Source organism: Channa argus, chromosome 17, assembly GCF_033026475.1.
Source record: "Channa argus isolate prfri chromosome 17, Channa argus male v1.0, whole genome shotgun sequence".
NCBI lineage: Eukaryota > Metazoa > Chordata > Actinopteri > Anabantiformes > Channidae > Channa > Channa argus.
In genome coordinates this window covers 4,046,966-4,071,292 of record NC_090213.1, presented here as the reverse complement: position 1 = coordinate 4,071,292, position 24,327 = coordinate 4,046,966, and the positions used below count along the sequence as shown (strand labels likewise).

Here is a 24,327-nt window from a genome sequence, read left to right as displayed (position 1 = left end):
TTAGAAAGCAATTACAACATCACCTATAAACACCAAGGTCAAAAACAAGGCATTCAGTTATGAAATTGAAAAGTTTCACCACACTTAGACAAACCTCATGCACTTTTCTTTATGCATGCAGTTTAAATGCAAGCTGAATTGTAAGATTAGTGGCATTGACTGAAACACTATTGTTGCTTATTAGTCTTCACTTTATTAACGCCGATTTTCCAATCCAGTTACTGACCAGGTTGCACACACAAACACTTTGTGGCGGCTGTAGCTCAGTTGGTAAGGCAGTTGACCATGGACCACAGGGTCAGTGGTTTGATCCCCGACCCCTGCTCCTGGCTACATGTCGAAGTGTCCTTGGGCAAGACACTGAACCCAAAGTTGCTCCTGGTGGGTCAGGTGAGCACCTTGCATGGCAGCCACCGCCACTGGTGTGTGTATGAGAATGGGTGAATGGGAATCAACATTGTAAAGCGCTTTGGATAAAAGCTCTATATAAGCGGCCATTTACCATTTACACTTGTGGAAAAAGACAGCTTTTGATGCAAACTCAGAAGGTTGTGGTAACTACTTATCAGCTCATAAGCAAAATCATACTGCCCTGTCTTCTAATCTAGACTCTTGTAATCTGGCCAGCTGTGGCTTGGCTGGCAGAACAAAAGGCAGCCGTGTTGCTTCAGCCATAGTAAACCTCTGTAGTGACCCATATACAGGAATTAACAACATTTGACTAAACATGTGATCACTTCCATACACTCCCCGATCACTTAAATAGGCATTAGTGGATTTCAGATGAATAATTTCTGGAATTTGAATTCAAGTTGGGTTTTTTTTTATTTCTTACATATTGTTGTTCCTTCACTGCATGATTTTAGACTCCAAGACTAAATCAGACATTTTTTTAAAACAAAAATGTCTGTCTTGTCTTACTTGTGTTGTCTTGACTAATAGTCCAAAACCCAAATACATTCTATTAACAATCATGTCAAACTTTAAGTTTTTGCATAAAGTCTGCAGAACCTCACATATAAGATGGTGGAAACAGCAAACGTTAGGATTGTGTTTAATAAATGCCTTCACTAATCGACCAAAAATTAATTAGCAACTATTTATTCATAATCTCTGAAACATTTTAAAAGTGACACTGATTCCAGCTTTTAAAATTCAGTGTATGTTTGTGTTTTCATGCAATACTTTTTGTCACAGTACAGAATAAAAGCAACTGATTCTTTAAAAACATGCTGAATGTGAATGTTCCTAAAATATGCACGATCACCAACTACTACTAAGTTTTCATGTTTGTTCTAAACCCAGCAAAGTCAAACAAGGGCTCTGCTGCTGAATAAACGTCATAACCAACACTTTGATGGTGTGTGGACATAATATCAGGAGTGGCGAATAACAGGGCTTCCTGTATATGGGTCACTACAAAGTTTGACTACAGCTGAGGAAATGTAGAGCAGAAGCAGCACGGCTGCCTGTTGTTCTTTCAGCCAAGCCACAGCTGGCCCGATTACAAGAGTCTAGATTAGAGGCCAAAAGTTGGTTCAGAGATGTGGATCCCATTGATGTGAAAGAACTAAACACATGCAGAAGGCACAAATTATTAAAGCATGAATGTCACAATCAAGACACGCAAGAGCTTAAAACTGGCAAGGCATTCACATGGTGTTAAGCTACCAAACCATCTGCCATCTGCCATGAACGCCTAACATCTTCAACTTCATGTATTTAAAACAAAGAACAGAACATTTTTTATCTTTGGCACTCTCCATTGATTTCAGACCGATAATAAATTTCAAGTAAACCACAACCGGTATAGATGAGAGAATGAGAACATTGTTTAGAGTGCACAGAGTGCAGCCTCTGGCCAGTACTGGCAAAAATGAAAGCTTTGTCATGCAAATCAAGATGAGAGGTGTTTTATGCATCTTAACTCAACTTTATTTATAGAGCACTTTATCACAACCACAGCTGCATTATTTTTCTTAAGCAACATATAAATCTGGCTGTCATCTCCACAACAATGAAAAGAAACACCATGCTTTCTAAGAATGGAACCCAAAGGGAGTAGGTGAAGGGAAAAAAAGAAGTGCCCCCAAAATCTTACGGCAACAACTAAACGATATCACTTCAGTAAAATAACACCGGTAATCTGGGCTATCAGTAGAAGGATGCTGAGGTTGGAGCTGCAAGGCAGGAGGTGTAGAGGAAGACCAAAGAGGAGATGTAGTGAGAGAGGACATGAAGTTAGTTGGTGTGAGAGATGAGGATGCAGAGGACAGGGTTAGATGGAGGCACATGAGGCGCTGTGGCGACCCCTGAAAGGGAACAGCCCAAAGGAAAAGAAGAAAATACTAAAAGCAAGATAGAAAATTGTGTTAGAAGGATCAATTTCTAATTGTGAATCAAGTATCGCCATTACAAAGAACACAAAGTATAATGAAGAACCAAGGTAGAAAATGGCAATGATTTTGATCAATACCAAGTATGTACTGAGATAATAGCATCTGTGCTCTGACCCTATAGTAACCTGTAAGCAAACATCAACCTGGTTGAGAAGTGGCAATAACAGGTGTTTCACTAAAACTGCAATATAAATTTAAACAAATGCCATCTATACTATTTTACATAAATGGTATGGCATATTGTGTTACTAGGCAGACAAATGTCACTGGGTGAAGTTAAATAAATGCAGCAGCAGATTAAACTACAGTATAAAGCAACAATTTAGTATTTAAGATCCATCCACAGGAAGACTAGTAAATTAGGCCCCATCTGAAATGACCTTACTGTAAATATAGCTTTAGTATTAGGTACAAAGTGAAAGTGTGAATATTACTTGCTACACCATGGGAGACAAAACCCACTTTAAGGTTCGCCAAGAAAAGTCTTACAGGAAAATGTTTGTATGTGAAAGAGCAGTGTGCAGTGCAACAACTGTATGAACATCTCTAACGTCAAATGGCGTTTTAACTTACTGAGCAGCAAGAGTGAAGCCTGTATATGAAGGACAGCAACAACTGAAAGCAAAGTATAGCAGAAACTCATTCAATTCATATTATGGATTCATATACTCCAATTCTAGTATTTACATTTATCCAGACAGGGTAGTACACAAAGTCAGTAGGTAACGTTAATTCGCTACTTATGTCCCTTCAAATGCTTTAGCGTTACTCAAGCTGAAGTACACTAATAAGTATATGTTCTAAACTACTTAAATATTTAAGAAGATATTTCCTTCTAAATTGTAGTAGAGGAAAAGTAATGTTAACTTTGAAGGCTCTATAATATGGAATCACTCCTACAAATCACAGTACCACACAATACATAATGCTAAAGCGAAACAATTTATTTTTTAAAAAGTAATTAGGAGTATGGTAAAGATGAACTAATGTTAAAAGTGAGTCTGTCAGCAACAAACCTGTAAGGTCAGGTAAAGCCAGCTAATGCTAACAACCTTTAGCAAGTAGAACCTTAAAAAAAGAATTTAAACACACTAACAACAACACATGTCGGCACTAGCAACATTCACTTAGCTTACTGGAGTGAAGCAGGGGCACCTACACCTCTGTCCAGCAAAAATACCATCATAAGGAGGTCAACAACCGGACAGAAACGGTTTTTACCTCCAGTTTGTGCCCGATATTTGCCGGGACCAACGGTTAAAAATGGCGGCAGAAGGCGATAATCGTTAAACGCGACTGACGTACACAAAGGCCCCGCCCACTTCGTTGCCGACGTTACGTCCGTCAAACGTCTCAAGTCTTCCTAACCAATCAGAGGTGGCCAATTATTTCCGCTATGAGGGGCTGTAACATTGTGAATATAGTACTGTGGGAATGAAGCTGCAAGTCAGGTTGGAAGAATGGGAAGGATGAGACTGTTCCCATAAAAATGGCAGCAACAACTTCATCTTTTAAGACCCTATTTCAGCTAACTCGCTTGCTTGTTGGTATAGTATCCATAAATGTTAAATTACTGTAGGTGTAAACAAACAGCAAGTTTCCTTTTAAGTATACAAATCGTGTTAGTTATAAAAATGAACATTAATTGCTGATGATATGCGTCTGTAACACTGTCTGCATCAAGCTTGAAATCCGCTTAATGCATGTGACTCCAGCGATCCTCCAGATGACCAGCGTGTGTCAGACACACGGAGTTTATGTGTCTGCCTCTCTGAGCCAGCTGGTCAGAACTGATGAAGTCTTTTGGACGAGAGGAAGTCTTCAAGCACTAGAGGCAACACCACTTTCAGGATAAATAGACAATGAGTAATCGTGTCATTCCTGCAACTGTCAAGGATATGTGAATTTAATAACACAGCATTGTTTTTAAATACCCCTTTTGTTGTGTTTCTATGAGCGTTTGAACTTCAGACCCATCATTTTGGTCAGCTGGAATCAGAACTGTTAATTGGGTGCTGCCAAGCCTTGGCCTTCCCACACAAGCCCTGCACTAAGTGGGTAACTGTGACTTCATAACCACATGTATAAAGGGAGACAGCAAAAAGAAAACATTGAGAAGGTTTCTACATAAACACTTAATTGTTTATAGGGAATTCCCACAAGTTAGTGCATGTCATGGTGCCGTTTATAAATTCAAACGTGAAGACAGTGATGTGACTCACGTTAACCACCGGGATATGTTTACGACATGTGACTTTTTGTCTCATATATTCTAAGACTTGAGGTTGTTCAACTCTTAAGCTCCTCTCGGCCTCAGTGTACATGGAAAAATTCATATAAACACTAAAGTTAAGCTGTGATAGGGAGCATTACTGTAATATATCAGTCAAGGTCAGTGGCGCGTATTCAAGCTAAGCAACATGGGAGCCACAATGTGGGAAGAGTAATATTTTGTTGAATGCTTGCCATGTGATCTTCACTTTTCAAGGCATTCCTGGAGAAAACGTGCAAAGGAGTATGAACTTTATTCAATGCAAAATGAGGAGCTTCTGCAGTGCCGCACAGTAACCCTGAACACAAGTTAGGGCACGTTTTGGTCTCTTCGTTGCTGACTTACACTATGATGTGCCCACTCATTAAACGTCTGTATTTATTTCATTATAGCTTAAATATTCGACTACATTTGAGGCAGCACTGTGGTAGAGTGGTTAGTGCTGCCACCTCACAGCTACAGTAGAAGGTCCCTGGTTTGCATGTTCTCTCTGTGATTGCGTGGGTTTCATCCCACAGTCCAAAGACATGCACGTTACGAATGGTTGTGTCTCTGTGTTGGCCCTGGGACAGGCTGGTGATCTGTTCGCCAACAATGACAGCTAGGCTCCAGTGCCCCACAACTCTGATCAGGATAAGCAGATACAGATCAATGTTAATGCAGAATGTTTTCTGCAATGCGTTGTCAGAGACAAACGCAGAGAATTGCAGCCCACAACAACCAGATCTACAGTATGGATCTGCTCCCATGCCAATTTCTTTTTTTGAATTTTTCTATCAGTTTCCCTTGTCTGAGATGTTCCCATGTGGACACAGCCAAGAGTTTCTAAAATAGAAGCGTAAATGAAAACCAGTGCACCACCCAAAACCAGCCGTCAGTCCATCGTCTTGGTGTCTTTTCCCATGTTTTTACAGATTTTGTCCCCTGGCTTGATGTGGCCCTTAACAAGAGGGTGGTGACACTGTGCATGTGTTTAACCACCAGCGGGCTAGACTTATTATCTGGTGATATGCAGAGATAGAGTTTGTGGCATATGTGGTAACATGAGCAGTTAACAATACCTCTGGAGTCACAATCCGACAATCATCTCAGCTATATTTTACTTTATAGCACGTTTCTCACTGTGATGCATAAAAAAGTTTACAACTGGTCTCACTTTTCATTCTCAAAACAATTCAGTGTGCCTCATAAGAGAGCAGGAACCAAGGTCATGCCTCAAGGGTGACGCAAAGCAATTAACTTAAGCGACATGATATGATTAGAAATGAATGGTGGGTCTGTAGTAACAGATGCGGTTTCACTGGTTTGCAGCATCGTAGCTCACATGGTGCCTCTGCCTGAGAAATCGCTCTCCCTGCTCTCCCCACTGGCAAATTAACCTCCGTTCCAAAGAGAACAGAGAGAACAGACATATGTATCTGTAAGAATTAGGTAGGTCCTGATATAATTTGCATGTCATACTGTAGCAAGACTGGAACACGAAGACCACTTAGGAAAATGATATGTATATGTACAATGATTGAAATCAAAGTTTTCTTGCAAACACAGACAGACTGCATAACATTTTTATTTCTTACATTACTTGGTACTATCTATATCAGATATAATAAAAGGCTTGGACACCCCCGTCTTCCTTTGAGATGTCAAAGGTCACTGACTATGTCTCCCAGGAGAAAACTGCTTATCTTTACATCTCCACAGGGGGCATGTTACTAATCAACAGCTGAGGAATAGCAGCCTGGGGTCACTCGGCAAGCTGCCAAATAATGTCTGTCTGCTTGCTACTTACCACTAGAGACGACCTCGGGGATGATGTTTCCAGGCTGACAGCTGGAGCTAAACACCTCCACAAATGTCACCTGGTCACCTGCGAGATCTCTAGAGGAGGGTTCATGGATTGCAAAGTCCAGTATGTATGTGTGAATAGACGTTTAAGTTTGAAAAATGTACCAACATTCTGCAAATAAAAAATGTGTTGTTGCAACAGGAACAGAAAGTAGCATGTAGCTGTGGAGAAGGTCCCTGTGGTTTGAAAACATTCATGGCCCTGGACAGACTCCTGCAGCACAAAGAGGCCACGAGCCCCTCTGTGTTGTCTCTGCGGCTGCAGTCAGACTTTTCCTGGACGTCCTGCACGTGCTGTGGAAAAACACATCACTGTTCGCTTCCAACACAAAATCCGCTGGCCTTTACCAGTCCACCAAAGAATGTGAGTGACGCATTAAAATCACAAAATTAACAGACACATACCTGAAAATGAATGGAAAAGCACTAAAAGAGGGACACGCACAGCAAAAAAATCCAAACGGTGACATGTTTTTAATTTTGAGCACTGGTCACATGGTGAGCGCTATGGAAAAATAGATTTCAGGTTTATGCCTTTATTATTTTATGAAAAATTCTTATTAAACAGGGCACCTGTGTATTAAAGTGTTATTGTGGTGGCTCTACATAGCGTAGTGATCTGTACCCTGTAACACCTGTAGAATCAGGCCATACACAGGCCCACGGACAAATGTTTTACTTTTGTCAAAAGTGTCCTGGCGACCTTTTCTGGTGCACCTAAAAGGGACCCCAAACTCATGGTTTTGAAAAGCTGTCTGGAAAATCTTGACCTTAAGACAGTTTTTGCACTGCAAAGAAAATATATTGGGAAAGACAGCCTGTTGTATTTGGGAGGCACAGTGAGGCGCAGTGCAGCACAGTGGCACAAATGGCTCTTTGTGCTGCTTCGTGGGTCTTACATCATCTCCAGATTCTAGTTCCTGGACCAACTTCTGGAGGACTTGATGGGAGATCCCTGTGATACACTTGACCCTGAACTGCACCCTTTGGATTTTAACCTGTCTCACAGACGCTGGCATTTGTTCCCACACAAGGTTTTCCAGGTTCTATCGGCTGAAATCGCACCTTCCTGTCCTGTGTTGGCCTCTGACAAACCTCGGCTCTGGATCAGGAGCTGCCGGGAGCTGAGCTCTGCTGGATGGCAAGTGGTGTGGCCTCAGTGTTGAACCGTTTGCTGCATGGCACTGTGGCGTCTGTAGCTGCTCAGTCGCCTGAGCTCAGCTTTTCCAGCTGTAATTCATTTGTCGCTCGTTAGGACAAAAGGCATGTTGCTGAGTAGCAGGAGAAGAGAGGAAGCACTTTGTTTACACCTTCCTGAACACAGGTTGTGTTAAAAGACAAGGCTCCAACTGAGAAAAACACAGACAACAGGAGCCGTTCAGCTCTTCCCTGAGGTCACCTTCTCTTTTCCAAAAACTAAAAAGTAGATTGGCCTCACGTGAGCTGAGCTCAGCCAAAAGCACTGCCATAAACAATGGATGGAAATAGTTATGAGTCGCTCATTGTTCATCCAACAGACATTTTACATCATCTAACTTGACACAGAAAACGTTTAATGTGAATTATTTTCCCAAGCCACAAATCACCAACCTTTTTAGGACTTGCTTACTTGTCTCATAGAGGCAGAGTCCACTCTGAGAGAGACGCACACAGACAGACAACCATTCACACCTACAGTCAATATAGAGTCACCAATTCCTTTAACATGGGACGTATGGGCATATATGTAGGAACACACCCACGTGGTGTGATGTGTGTGTTGGTGCCAGGGACAAAAAGCACAAGTTTGGCAATGCAGCTGCACCATTTGGTGAGACAGCACTGCCAGAGTCAGACAGGGAGCCTGCCAGCAGAACACAACGAACAAAGAACCATGACAACTCAAAGTTATAACAACAGAGGCTGCAGCGAAGAGCTGAGGGATCTAAAAATCCCCTGAATCAACACGAAGACTTTTTTTCTGTGTCCAGATACCATTAAAATTATAGTACACTTGTTTTACCCCGAGGGGCAGTGGTGGTTTAAGGGCTAGAGAAGCGAGCTTGTCTGCAGTTCAGTCCCCCAGACCAGAAGGATTAGAATGTGGGTGGGACAAGTGAAAAAGCAGAGCTTGCCCTATTTTCACCAACGCCACTGTGGTGCCCTCGAACAAGGCGCTTAACACCGACTGCTTCTGTGGAGCTGCTCAGTGGCCACAGGTCAGACTGCAGTTGTACTGCGAGGCTTCCAGGTGTGAATGTGATCAGCGCGTTCTCTGGAAAGGAGTGAACTTTTTTTTTTAAAGGATGGCACAAGGTTCAGTGAATTGATGAATTCATTTCAGGAAAAACCGTCATCAAAAGGACAGGGAACCATCTACTGGTGTAAGATGGGAAACGCGTGTTTCTGAGCAATCGAATTATCAGTGAATTACAACAACCAAAAGTTGTTTTGCAGCACAGAAATTATTCAAAGAGGCCCTTTTCTCATTGTAGAGCAAGACCCAAACAAACACAGGTCTATACTGCAAAGTCAAATGAAACTGTTGCCCATGTCCATATAAAAGTTTGTGGATTTAGATACTGTACACAAGGTCAATTCTATCAACATCTGTCCAATATAAAATGTCTGAAAGCAGAATAATACACAAACCTTTAATTGTATGCAAATGATTTACAAATGTCCACCGACATCTGACTTGAATGGCTTCGTTCTCATTCTCAGGGTCACATCCATGAATTCCTCATCATCAGTAGTTCAAGAACTTCTTCATTTACGGAGCTGCAGAACCCAGTAAAAAAATGATGTGCTTCACTCCACCTGTAGCTCAGGTTCTGTAATAATGTGCTATTTAAAAATCTTCTTCATCGTTGAATGAATGTTTGTGTTAACTGTGAGACAACAGCGCCATCATGAGGTCACACTGGAGAACAGCTGGGGCTTAGATCACAGCTCCTATTCACAGATTCGTAGATGAAAAAGGGAAAAACATTGGAAATAAAGCTTTTCTTCGCATTTTTAAAAATACATAGATTGAGATTGTTATTCCAATATATCCTCTCCCATCCAGCTGGCTTCCTTTCAATAAAGATACAAAGTTGTTGGCTTCTCTCCACACATGTATAATATCACACAAAGATGTAATTAATAAAAATAAAGCATTTTTAAATTAACAGTTTATCATAGAAAAGTTACTTTTAATAGTTTATTTTCCTTTACTACAGGTAGAAGTATCATCATTCAAAGTAATTTAAAATCTACTTGGATTTACATTAAATTTACTCCAAAATAATTTAGTACTTAGTATTCACTGTATGTTAAACAGTACTTATGGTGTCAGTAAAACAAATCTAAGTGAGACGTTTGGTCCAGATTTGTAGTATAACAAACGCGCTACAGTAAAAACTGTGGCATAGAAATATCTCTAGTAATTCAAACTAAAGGACAAAAGGCAAAAGCATAAAAAACTCCACCAGAGACATAGTTTGACCAAAACAACAGCACAGCTGGTAAAGTTGGAGCTGGTTTCAACCATTTCTTTTTACTGCCGGTTGGGAAATCTTTAATAATTGGGTTGTTTTTTACCGTCCTAATTACTAGTTATGGCAAAGAATTTAAAATGTTGGTTATCATTTACTATTATGTATTTGAGTTATTGGTAAAAAATCATTTGATGGTTCTGAAAAATCATATCAGCAGCTGTGCGTCTTAAACTTTCAGCAGATAAATCCACTTGGCATTGATCACGGTGCTGAAGTATCACATTAACAAGCATTTCTCTTTTTGCACTGTTGCCCCAGTACGTTTGACCTGGGGTCCAAATGCCATTTCCATTCTATATTATGAGGCCCACTACTGATCTTTGCCCCCTTTGCAATGAGCCATGTGATCCACGCCCGTCTCTTCGTTTTGCAATAGTATTTCTTCATTTTCTGCAGTAACTTCCCTTTCTTTTCAATTTCTCAATAATATTTGTTGAACTATAAAGTTAAAAAATGCATGTGCAAGCATCTGAGCATCCATACTCAGCTAAATTAAATTGGAGTTTGAAGTTTTTGCTACCACACGATGAACTTCCCGCCACTAATTTGGTGAACGCTAACATGATGACTGAGATGGCAGCTGTGTAATGTACCGTAACTTTTTGATGTTACATATTAAGGTGGTCCAAAATTGGATTCTTATGGTCTTGGCCACAGAGCAGTCAGATTATTGTTAATGTGTTCTTCGCATTTCCGTATTTTCACAGACCTTTGTTGCCCGAAGCAGCGACACCACAGAATTTTAAAAAATTCGATGAATAGTGACATGCATGTACACTTGCCTTTAATCACAGCAGAAAAGAACAATTACAGACACATGCAGCTTTGGAAAATTTACCCTCATTTCCATTACATACACAGCAGTTTATTCAAAAAGTTGTTCCCAGTAACATGAACCATTTGGCATCAGACACCTGATTAGCAGCTTAGCAGACAAGTTGGGATGTTAAAATTAAAAACTGATTCAAAAAAAAAAAAAAAAAAAAAAAACTTAAACAAGCTTAAATTAAACTTAGTCTCTACAGCTGGGTCTGGGAAATGATCTTGTCCTCAAGTGCTTGAATGGTTTCCTTGTGATTCACGTAGGCCCCCTCTTCGATGGGGGGAGTTGGATGCTTGTGTTCGTGGTACTCCACTATGGGGTAGGTGACCATGCTCAGCAGGAGAACCGCCAAGACAATGTACAGTTTATACTCCAGGCATAAGAAGGTGCTGTAGGCGAAGGCGATAACGAAACCGAGTGACTCCCACATGCGGTAGTTGGCAAAAGCTGCCTCTTTGTCTCGGGGGAAGAGGATGCCATAAAGAGCTGCAGATGAAGGACCGTCACAAAAAGATGAAACTGAGACGGTGCGAAAAGCTGCACGGTACTCGTAACTCAGTATTAGGATTTCAAATAACCAAGTCATTTCAAATTAAATATAATATATACTCTATTCCAAACACCACACTTTAAGTTTAAGTTGGGCCAACAATGTGAAATTTCCTGGAACTTATAAAATCTGTCTTGTAGTTCCTTTAGGATTAAAATGATTCACTACTTATGTACTGTACCAGAGAGACTGTAGACCAGAGGGTTGATGGGACATTCTTACCATTGGTTTGAGTTTGCCAGATAGCATCTGCCATACCCCACAAAGCAGGGAACACAAAGAAGACGGGCAGCTGATCTGGGTGGGGCCTCCACAACAGGAGAGCAATGATACAGGCGAAGTTGGTCAACGCAGCTGAAAATGAATGAGTCAAACAGATGTCAGTTCATTCATATCGCGTTTCAGTGTTACTGTGTAAATGTTTTTTTTTTTTTCATTTTACCGAAGAAGAAGAGTGCAGCTCTGCCAGTGTACCGAGCGAGTCTTCCAAAGATAAAGGAGCAAATAGAATTCGAGGCTCCAAAACACATCATCACGAAGCCAATGAAGTGGATCCCCAAAGCACACGTCACATAGTTCTGCACGGAAATGGACGTTAATGTTTCAGGTTTTTGAAAGTGCTGTTAATATTGGAACTAAGGAACTAACAGAGTCACTTCGATAGTTTAGAGAGATAGATAGATACTTTATTCATCCCAATGGGAAATTCACAAATTCCAGCATATCCACAACTTATGGCAAACAGATTAAAAACGAAAAATGTAGTTGTAAAAATGTACATTAAAAAGACCTGTGCAGTCAGATTATTAAGAGAACTGAACGGTTTGCACACAAGTATCTGCTGGCTTCTTTCGTTCCCCTCATCCTCATGTCACAACCATTCATAATTGAACCAATTTAATAACTTTAATGTTATTTCCATCTTTTCCAAGTAGTTTGTGACAGTGTAGCAGTGAGCCCGCGGTTTTTAGAACTGCTGTGAAGCGGACGGATACGTACAGTTAAACGTCCCAAGGCTGTTAGATTCTATATCAGCACTCATGGACTGACTCCCGTCCAATCAAATTGCTAGGTCGGAACTAACTGTTGTAGACAAATAAATAGTCCCTGTGATCGATCTGTCGTGTTTGGAGGAAAAACTATTCTAACAATCGTGGATTAGACAGTGGACTCGGCAAACGACCAAATGTTCGCCATTTTGCTAAGCAAGCAGCACGTGCAGCTTTTCAACATCAGTGTTGCACGTGGCCGTTTCCCCACATCAGCACCGTCTCCTCACCTTGGTGTACTCTCCAGCGAGGAAGCTCTGTTCAAAGCCGCTGTACATGGTCAGAGGGATGAGGGTCACCAGCCTCCAATCCTTCAGCAGTCTGAACGTGGCCAGGAACGTGTGGCAGAACGGATCCCGGTTCTCACGAAACTGACTGGTCTGCTCCTGATCGATGTTATCCAGAAACACTGCCACGATGAGCATGGCCAGCACACCCACACCTACAAGACAACCAAGAACACACAGCTCATTTCTCATTTCTCTCATGAGACTCATTTCTATTACTTGAGCTATTTTCCCAGTTTGGCCTTTTGTCACAAATTTGACGAACTGCTCACTTATTTTGTAGATTTCCGAAGGGAAAAGAAATACATACAACAATCTGCAGCAAACACACAATGAGCTGTTGTTTGAAGAGTAATTCATTGTTACCAAACGTTTGAAGTCAATTAAAGAGTAAATGCAAAGTTATACTAGTAAAATTGGGGGGAACTTTGACACTTTTCTGTCCAAGGCCGGTGCAGAGACCCTACTTCAGTCCTTCATTCTGTGTCATTAAGATTTGATTATGATAATGTTTTACTGAAACTGCTGACAATGGTTGCTTCCATCCGCTGGCACTGACTTAATATAGAAGTTTCTGATCAACTTCAACCTTACAGAATCTACTGAGCCATGTCTGGCTGTTAGCTGCCCAGTCCAGATGGGTTTGATCCAGGTCACTGGAGGAATTACAGCCTCTTCTCTGCCTGTCGCTGCTTCTGTCTCCTTTGTGTTCATGTTGTTCTTTTCTCACCCTCTTTGTCTTTGCTCCTGTCTCCCATCTGTGAACAGTGTGTCTGGGTTCTCCCCTTGTGTCCACAGTCTTTGTGTTGTAGAGGACGTCGTGTAGGTTTACTAAGTGTTGATGTGCAAGGCTGCGGTTGCCTTGCAGTTAATGACATGTTCATTTTAATGGTAGTTTGCTGATTGTTTTTATTTCTTTTCACTTCAAAAACCAACAAAATGTTGCATATCCCAGGGGTCCCCAAACTTCTGAATACAAAAAAGTATATTACGTGTTTTTGGTCAAAGAGCACAAAAAAATCTGCAACAACCAAAAAACAATCCCTCAAAGAGCAAAAAAAATTTAGGTAATTTCATATAATAGATATTATAAATATTGATTAAACACAAGACGTGATGTATGTGAGCTATATTTTGCTGCACACGTTTATGAAGCTTTATGATGATAGTAGCTGCATGTTAGTCACACAGTCACACAAACATGAGGAAATTTGGAATCTTCCCAGGTGCTGCTCCGCCATTCAACAAGTGAGCACGGTTCTTTAAAAAGGGGGATAGTGAATATAATAATCCAAAATTATGCTTAGCATCAATGTTGCAGTAAAATGAAATTTAGAAGCAATATGTGAAAACTCCATCACTCGTTGGGTTAATGTAAATGCTTGTGTTACCAATGTAGCTCCCGACGAGCGTCCACACCAGGGTCTGTTCCGGTCGGGTGGTCGTGCTGTTGGACGTGACATTGAGACCGCAGTCCGCTGCGCCACAGGTTTGCAGTTGCTCGTCTGGGATGTCAGCTGTGAGGAAAAAACCACTGAGCTTAGATAAAGACACATCATCAACAAGCAATGCTTTTTGTTTCTGCGGAGAGGATCTGGCTACTTGGGAAAAACGTGCGTTGCCAATTTACAGTTTACAATAAAACTTTTAGAGAATGTAGTACTGTATAGCATTACTGTGTTTACTTCAAATGAAAGTATTTTTGTATACATCATTTCAATAAAAATGTCCTGCATCAAATGTCTACGAACATTTTAAAATGATAAGATGCGGAAAATAACTCAAATATCATAGAAACTACTAAGTTAAAGGCTTGTTTTGCCTTTTTCCAGTTGTAAGATTTTTTTTCTTTGTGTCTTCTTTGTTAACCTCAATTACTTTAATCACAGTGGATCACACATGCAATAAACGCTTGTGTTACCGTGTCCTACAAGAAATCCCCAACAAGTGCCCATCATTATATATTATGAGCTGATAAGTCAGACAGCACTGAAACAATCCAGTAACACACTGCAATGCTGGAACCATCAGTTTTATATTGACCCCATAAAAAAGTTTTAAGAAACCAGTTAGACCTTGTTCACTGATAGCACAGATTCCAGGTTAACATAGCGTCATCCCTATCAAGAGACAGTCATAACTGCTCTCTGTGGACATTCTCAGTGGGGCTACTCAGGGGCAACTGCTTCACTTGAGCAGGCTGTCTGAAAGTCTGTGAAATCCCTTATTGCGCTGTGAGGGCTCACAGTTGTCCTAGTGTGAAATCAGCAACATATCTGCAGCCTCTCTGGCTGAATTGTGTGACCTCTGTACACAAACCTTCCTTCTTCAACATTAAAAGCCCGTAATTCATAGCATGTGTGTCATTGACACTGCAGCAAAAAAAGGAAATGTGCATCTCAAATAATAAAGCTTGCAGGATTTTTCAGTTATGAACACTCACGTCACTAATGAGCAACATATGTATGTGTAGATGTCTTATGATGCGGTTTAATGTCACATATGCTCATTTACACTCTAGTAGTAATACTAATAAAAATGCATAAAAGCAGCCAAATCTCACAGCAGTGCACGACTCTGAACTCGGAGTAGTTTGCTTGCAGTAATAAAAATGACCTTTGTCAGGGAGGCCAGAAACACGGACGTCGATGGTAACCTGAGAAAGCCTTTAAGGCCTCAAAACAAAAGTGAGCATGAGAGAAACTGTCCTGGAAGTAGAGGAATTTAACCAAAACCAGCTCAGAGGAAAAGACAACCTAGGACAAAAGGAGAACCACCACGAGCGCTTTCTACAGCTAAACAGCCAGAATGGATTGATCAGCTGTTCGTCTCTAAAACTCGGTTTAAGAAACTGGAGAACAGAGACAAGAGAAGACACAAGAGCCAGGATGCAGGGTAGAAACACTGAGGATCTGACGGTAAGAGGACATAGAGGCTGAGTTTGACAGGGTGATTATAAGAAAATATTTGAGTAAGTTTAATCATTAAAGGAATACAGCCATGAAGATGTGTGACTACTTTTGAATGTATCAAAATGTATCAAATACTAAGAGAATTATGTTACATGTAAGCAGACTTTAACCTAATGCTGAACTGTATGTGTGGAACGTTGTAATGAGGGAGTAACAAGGAGGCTGTGCAGACACGGACAAAATCAGGACCTGCAAAGGGACACTGTGACCAACAGGAGACATCCAGGAGCCGCCTAACTAGGCGAGACTGCCATAGGCAGTTAGGCCATCGGGCCTAGACATGAGTCTCCAACACGGAGGAGGGAAACAGATGATGTGATCAAGCTTCAACCAGAGACTTTCAACAACCCGTTTCTTCCGTTTTTTGATTTCTACACTCTTCACCCAGCCTTATTCTTCAAACAACAAGGAGGTTGTGCGTAGAATGGAAGCAGAGACAGGGAAAGAAAAGACATTTCTGACTGATTCTCGTGTTGTTGATTTGATCATTTTAAACACTTTGATGGTTTGCTGCTAATTAAAGTACAACATCTACAGTTAAAGTCCTCCTACCTATATTCGTGTCCTGTCCGAAGATGAGCGACGACATGAGGTTTCCCCATACAGCAGACGACTGAAAGATGAAAAAGAAGATGCCAAAATACTGGTTGATGATGTCAGGGCCCTTCTTGCCCTCCCTGGCAGCCTGCACATTACCGGCGATGGTCAGATAGGTGCATTTAGCCGACCACAGAGGAGAGCCGCCCAAACCCAGAATCACTGAGGTAGGAATGAGCGTGTACCTGTTGAAAAGAGCATTCATTTTTTTATTAAATGTTCTCATTGCAGTGCAGCGTCTCTAGGAGAGTTTACAGAATTGTACATTTTGTGATAACGCAGGCCTTGAGATTGTAAATGCAACAAAAAAATTATAAGTTGCAAGAAATGTGACCTTAGCTTAACAAACTTAAATATATGTGTATCAAATAACACACAAAATATACATCTGTCTGCACCTGTCTGCATTAGTCAGCGACGCTCTGAGATTTCAGTTTCGTACAATTGAAACGCTTAAATATTTGACACCTAAAGCAATAACATTCTTTATATATATATATATATATATATATATATATATATATATATATATATATATATATATATATATATATATATATATATATATATAGATAGATAGATAGATAGATAGATATAGATATAGATATAGATATAGATAGATATAGATATAGACAGTAGTAGACAGGAGCACAGGGAGATACAGCGTAAGGTGAAGGTAGAGGAGGCAAAGGCCAAACAAAGAGCATATGAGGACTTGTATGTTAGGTTGGACACTAAAGAGGGAGAGGTGGATTTGTACAGGTTGGCCAGACAAAGAGATAGAGATGGGAAGGATGTGCAGCAGGTTAGTGTGATTAAAGATAAGGATGGAAATGTATTGACAGGTGCCAGGAGTGTGATGGGAAGATGGAAGGAGAACTTTGAAGAGTTGATGAACGAGGAAAATGAAAGGGAACGAAGAGTAGAAGAGGTGAACATTTGTGAGCACCAATATGGTTTCATGCCTAGAAAGAGTCCAACAGATGCAGTTTTTGCTTTGAGGATGCTGATGGAGAAGTACAGAGAAGGTCAGAGGGAGTAACATTGTGTCTTTGTAGATTTAGAGAAAGCGTATGACAGGGTGCAGAGAGAGGAGCTGTGGTATTGTATGAGGATGTCTGGAGCGGCAGAGAAGTATGTTAGAGTGGTGCAGGACATGGATGAGAGCTGTAAGACAGTGGTGAGGTTCTCTTTGGGAGGGACGAGGATGGACAGGATCAGGAATGAGGACATCAGAGGGACAGCTCATGTTAGATGTATTGCAGATAAAGTCAGATTGAGGTGGTTTGGACATGTTCAGAGGAGAAACTGTGAATATATCGGTAGAAGGATGCTGATGTTTGAGCTGCCAGGCAGGAGGTCTACAGGAAGACCAAAGAGGAGATTTATGGATGTAGTGAGAGAGGACATGAAGTTAGTTGGTGTGAGAGAAGAGGATGCAGAGGACAGGGTTAGAGGGAGACACATGATTCGCAGTAGAGACCCCTTAGGAAGGTTATGTGACACTGTGGGATAAGAATGTGTTGTTCGCTTTTGAGTCATCTATAATAAGCCAAGTACATCTTACGTGTATTGTAAAGTACTTTGTGCAGCTAGAAAGTTACTTACGCTCAATTGTAAGTAAACTACACTAATTAAGCATTTGTTAGTACAAAGTACAAATTGTAGTCTACTTTCCTTGGACGCTTTTTTAAAGTAAAGTTACTTAATCACAATTGCCGGTGCAGAGTCAGGGTTATTCTGGATGATGCACACAACCCAATCAAGTGATGCTAGAGAGGAGTTGCATTGCATCCACGACCTAGTCCCACCGTGACCTTTGACATGTGGGTAAAAATGAAACTCGACCCAAACACAGTCTGCAGATTTGGTTCCTGCTCACACTATTAAGCAGCCTGCTCTTTCCTACATGTATTCGAAGGATTTTAATTTTTAATATTTTTGCCATGAAGTTGTCTTCACTTTCAGTCACTGGATTAAGCTACAGTCAACAAAACCGAGTGAGTACCATCCTGGGTAGAAGTTCCCGATGGAGTAGGAGACGTAGCAGGCCATGCACGCGACGATTGTCCATTTACAGCCCAGATTTTTGATCATGATGGGAGGCAGGAACATGGAGGAGATGATGATGGAGGCGTAGATGACGCTCAGGGACGCCACACCCATCCCCTGCTCTGCATTCAGACTGCTCTGCACACAGAGACAGGACTCCGTTAGGGGACAGTTCTTTTAAAAATGTCACTCGGGCTCAAAAGTGTTCGGCATCACTTAGAAAAAACGTTTTGGGTGGAAACACAGCTGACGTACTTTGGATTTGTTACTTCTCTGTTCTTTGAAACTAAAAATGGAAAAATGGATTTGATTTCTCCCTGAACTAGTTAGACTTATGTTTAATATTTAAACTAATCGAAATCGCAGCTTAGGGAAGGAAATACGATATAATCTGATGTCAGAGGGGAAAATACCAACAACCTTTTCATAAAGTTTGCCTTTTAATGGCATCTGTCTTGATCTTTTGGAGCTGCTCACATAGTTTATCTTTTTGCCTTAGACACGTTTATATGGTGAAAAATTGCAAAGAGGCATAAATGCAAATAATACAAATACAATAATAAAAATACTTTAAGCAGTTTGACGTCTAGAATCCTGTAAAAGCACAACAAGCATTTTTAAAAATCTCTAAATTTCTTGCCCATGTATTAATTCATATATTCCTCCATGATACTAACTTTCCCGTGATACATAATTTACAACTCTGCCACTGAATGTGCTAAATGCGGCTTCTCCACCTACCTGTAAACTCTGGAGACCTCCATAAGCCGTGAACAGAGACAGAAACCCGACCGAGACCACCAGCACGTTCTTGAAGTTACGGCTGATCATGGCTGAAGTACAAACCTCCACGGACCCTTTGCCTTGAAAACCCCCCCAAGAAAAGGGAGAAGAAATCTACTGTTGGTTAAGTGGCTTTTATTTGTCTGATTACCAGCTTCCTACAGCGGCTGTTTGACATGAGACTGAAGTTAGAGGAGGCTCTCTTTACTGAAAATGACTGTGACTGAACAAAGTCCACCCCTCACACACACACAGACCGTTATCACCGGGCCTCTGAATTGCCTCCAACCTGTAACATTTTGACGTAGTCCATGCTGTACTCCTCCTTCTCCTTTCCCCCGTTCCCTTCTTTGAATCAGTAAAGATGCCCTGACCGTAAATGTTACCAAACTGTAGCTTCCTGTTAATCAAGATGTTTCCTTCTTCCTCTTATGGATATTTTTGGTGCATATTTTTCTTCTTGGACTTGTTTCTGGTTCAAATGAATACTTCCTCTCAGGCCGTGTTATACATTATGTACATTAATATCATTCATACATTCAGTAACTACAGTGCAAAGGTTTATTGCGAGTTCTTTTATTTTGGAGCCTTTTCTTTTTATGGCAGCCATCTCTGTTTTTACAACCTGTTGGCTTGTTGTTGTTTGATAAATCCGACAGAAAACGTGGGGACAGTGGTGTCCTCTCTGTTGTCTCAGCTGCGCTCTGAATGAAACAAGCTTGCTCCAGAATCAGGCCTGTGTGACCCTCTAACTAAAAACCACATCTAGACGATCTGAAAAATGAAGACACGGAGGGTTTTTAGACAAGAATCAATGACACTTTAATTCAGAAACATGACGTACATAACTTTTATTTTCGCCTCTGATGTATTAGGTTGTTTTGTACATTTATTGATCATGAATCATGATCGGACTATAAAGACGAGGTCCCACGTCCTTCCTAAACAGGAGACAGGGACAAAACAGAACACACCCTTTTGTGTGTGTGTGTGTCTCTGTTGTCATTCTAAGTTGTGTTTTGGGGCCAGTTTGTGTCTTTCTTTTCTCTTTGTCGTCATTTTGTTTCCTTTTGTGGTTGTTTTCAATCACCTTGCAGCCTTTTCTAGTCTGTGTGTCGTGTCTTCGTAAGTCTCATAACACGCACTTTATGTCTTTTGGTGAGTGTTTTTTTGTGTCTCTTTGCTTCCCTGAATTTCATCCACATAAAGAAACAACAGCTGGACATAGAAGAATATAATATCTGCAGACTTTTGGACCAAGTCTTCACGTGACATGACAGATTCAGTGGTGCTTATGCAGCCCACAGTGGTTCCTCATCAAAATGGGGAAGATGAGGCATCCAAGTAGTTTTGTAACTTTCTAAAATAGTTCTCCAACAGTCATAGTTGCATCAAAACTGGAAAGACCCATAAGCAAAAGGAAGCTTACGGACAAAGGTCGGGGGGTCACGGGCATCTTTCAGACACTAAAAATTGTGATTTCTTAATACTAAAGTGATCAGGGAATGAACTTTTCCCCTTGGGATTAGTGTCTCTGGTCTCACAGCTCACTGAAGTGGACGTTGGACCGTGAATATGAGGCACCTTGTATGAAAGTGCAGAGTTTATAGCAGGAAATCCAGCACAAAGCAATCGAAACACAACTGCACGTTTCACGATACCCATTTAATCTACTGGACGTTTGTTTCTGATAGTTTGGTGTCAAATGTACCAACTCAGTCGGGGACACGGACGTTATAATCATAAAGTCCAGTGATGATAAAGTGATTTTCAACCTGTAAGCGTTTACACTGAAAACCTTTAACGACCATTAATGTAAATTATGTATAAAGGATAAAAACAAGACGCTTTAATCCACTTTCAGAGGTTGTTTACATACGGAAACACATTAGGACAGTGAACATCGAAATGTCAGCGTGATAAGAGTGTTGGGCAGCGGTTTATAGACTTACTAACTTCTCCACCCTGTCGTTAAGACACACTTTAATATGGCTGGGTGTGTGCGTTGGGTCTGATTGTATACAGCTGATCTTATCATTTTCACACTCCTCCTCGGATAACACCAACCATGTCATGCACACGTACTGCACTCACACTCCCACAGTACAAAGAAACTAACGGAAGGATGAGCAAACCTTACACAAAACAGCGACTTTGCATAATGTTGCAGAGCCACATGATCATTAGATCATTTTATCTTTCAAACATTTGCAAAGCACTTGTCATGTTCACATGACAAACAGAGGTTCAAAGAAGTGGTCCAGACTTTTGGATATGCAGTAATCCTCCTTTAGTTCCAGGTGAGCGGCCGATGAAAATGGATCTTTTAGAGTCGTTGTGTATATGTGGGACCAGCAGGGGGAGCATCACTACCTGCACAGTTACAGATTTTCTTGAGTCCACTCTGAGGTTATTGTCAAATCAATTCCCAGTTTGAGAAATGCTCCCGCACCAACAACAAACAGAACTGATTTACCACCACACACAACAACGTATTTCACTATCGTACTGCATCCGATTTCATTCTTTTTCCACATTGTTGAAGCCCAGAAAAGCTGAACGTTGTCAAAACTAAAGTGAAAATAAAGAAACATAAAGAGAAACCAAACAAAATGTATGCGTGGAAATATTTTTGTTTTTTTACATTTAGTCCTTTTGCTCCAGTCCATAGCAAATAGCAACAGAGAGGAACATCTTTTGCAGTTGGCTAAGATCTGATGAATGGTTGGAGATTGTTGCATAAAGAGTTGCAAACACACACACATTCATCATTTTGCAATTAATGTCTCTCAGCTGGGAATGTGTGGTTTTGTTTGTTTGGTGTCACCGGATGATGTGTGTGTGTGTGTGTGTGTGTGTGTGTTAGCTGTTTTGAAAAGGACACACTTCTGTCCACAAACACAGCTGCCTTAACAACTTAAAGTAATACTGTGTAATGTGTACTTCTACTTTTGACATTCTAATCCCATTTTGTCTGTGTACTTTTACTTACATTTAAAAGTTAAATGCAAATTTAAAGTGTTTTATATTGTTACATTTCTTCTTTATGAATGAACTTATAATAAATTAAAGTATAAAAGTATAATCTAATGGAAAGAAGATGAAGAAAAACAAACAAACACTACAATATTGTAAAACACACTTAAAGTAGGTTTTTTTCTACTATACTTTAAGAAATATTTGTCCATATGTTGATTAATTACTGTGTTCAGTGATATCTGTGCCCCACCTACACACACACTCACACACACACACCTCACTAGGAGTGGTTTCCAGCTTACCCTCCAGTTCCCAGCTGTTTTTTTAAAACCTGCCAAAGAAGCAGCCGTCCACAGAGTCACAGAGTCAATTTCTATTTTTACTGTGTGCAACTCCTCACTTCTTACGTCTTAGATTCTTTTCCTCTGGCTCTGTCTTCCACTCTGTCCTGTCTCTTATTTACTAGGCTTTCTGGCCTGAAGGGACCACTCCCTGCTGCTGCTGCTGGCACCTACGGCTGTTGGTACATGGTTGACAGTCCTTCCAGTTTGGTGGATTCTCTAAAAACAAGTATCAGCAGGTAAAAGCTCATGTATTTAAATTCATTTCCTTGTGCTGGTTGTCCCTCTTCCAAAGCAGATTCACATATGCATATACATAAGCTACCAGCCCTGTAGCAGGCCAGTGGATCGTATTACTGGTCCTCATGGACCCCTGCTCTGCTCACTGCTCGTTACCTGGATCAGGTATGTTTCGTTAACCAGAACGTGGAAACCACCTGATCACTTTATCTTCCCTCCTCTCTTCCCCCATCTTTGGAATCCTCCAGCTGCTGATTGACTGAACACACCTGGTGCAGGTAGAAAACAAGCAGAGCAACATTTTAACCATCTACAATGTAATAATAGTGTTTTTACTGAGGACATAATTCAACTGTTAATTCTTAGGCATTAATGTAAAACAGGAAAAACTTCAGTTAGCATCCAACACAACCGATTACATTTTTTCATGCCAAGGCCCGCAGACAGCATAAGTTTCTGGTGGGGGTCCCCCTGACAATACCATGGCAACTGTAAACGTGATACAAATAAATGACAGATCTGATGAGCATCTAAAACTACCTTATTATAAATGTTATTATATAATAATACTTATAATACTTTTAATTAGATTTTATTTTTTAATCATTTAATTTCTTTTGGATTATTTTAAGCTCTTCCCAAAACGCTGCAGCCCTTGGAGGCCCAGGGAACTTTCACCAATCATTTTCCGGTTTAAATGATGCAGATTAATTGACAAGGAAAGTGATTGTGAGTTGCAGCTAAGTGCAGGCTACTCCTTGAGGTGGGCCGCTGAAAATGCAACTGAATGTCATCCAGTCAAAACAACACTTGACCTCCACACCTTCACCTGTGTGTCGTAGTGTGTCGGTGGTTTCAGTAGGTGGAGCTCTCTTCTCAGCCTGCTGAGGTCTGAAACAGCAAATCAACTGGATTTACGCTAAAGCTCTGCTGAGTTTTAGGTCTTACGTAAAGATTCCCTAAAATCAGCTAGTCTCAATCAGAGTCAAGGTGAGCCAGGGATTGAACCGGCGACCTTCTAAAGTGACCCCCTTAACTCTTCACTTAAAGTGCATATATGGTGAAGTCACTTCATCTAACTCACTGCAGAACTTCTCCTTCTCTTCTAACTCACATCCTACCTGTGGTTCAGAACCACTAAGAACACTGAACATCACTCCTTCAATTTCCAGCTTCAGACTCATCAACCTGTCTGATACTCTATTCACCTCTAGAACGTTCTTTACCAACTCCTCTTTCAGGATAACTCCTTCTCCATTTCTCCTCCTATCTGACCCATGGTAGAACAACTTGAACCCTGCTCCTAAGCTTCTGGTTGCATTAAATCCGGAGTGGAGACCACGCATTGTTCATTTAGGCAAAAATAACCGAATCTTGGATACATTAACCATATTTACTCTTCAAGTACATGTGCTGAAGTGTTAGCGCAGGTACAAGTACACGTTCAAACACAGTTCACCAAGATAAGACCCCTCTGAGTATATTTGAAAGGACTAACACAAACAGCTGAAGATACAAGACCCTGATTGGTCCATTTGATGATAAGTACGGAGGCTGCTTTTCTCTCTGTGGATGAATAAATGGCTTTATGGGAAGCTCACACACACACACGCACAC

General features: G+C 40.8%; 1 protein-coding gene across 1 annotated transcript; it reads right to left on the bottom strand.

Annotated features, from left to right (window-relative positions):
- Window positions 1-10,804: 10,804 nt before the first annotated feature.
- unc93a (unc-93 homolog A) lies at window positions 10,805-19,405 on the bottom strand. Its single transcript, XM_067482926.1, has 8 exons — window positions 19,109-19,405; window positions 18,324-18,505; window positions 16,271-16,500; window positions 14,138-14,263; window positions 12,690-12,901; window positions 11,853-11,988; window positions 11,633-11,764; window positions 10,805-11,346 (listed from the first exon to the last, which is right to left on the bottom strand). The coding sequence occupies exons 1-8, from the start codon at window positions 19,196-19,198 to the stop codon at window positions 11,057-11,059; spliced, it is 1,398 nt and encodes a 465-aa protein (XP_067339027.1). The 5' UTR covers window positions 19,199-19,405; the 3' UTR covers window positions 10,805-11,056.
- Window positions 19,406-24,327: the final 4,922 nt, after the last annotated feature.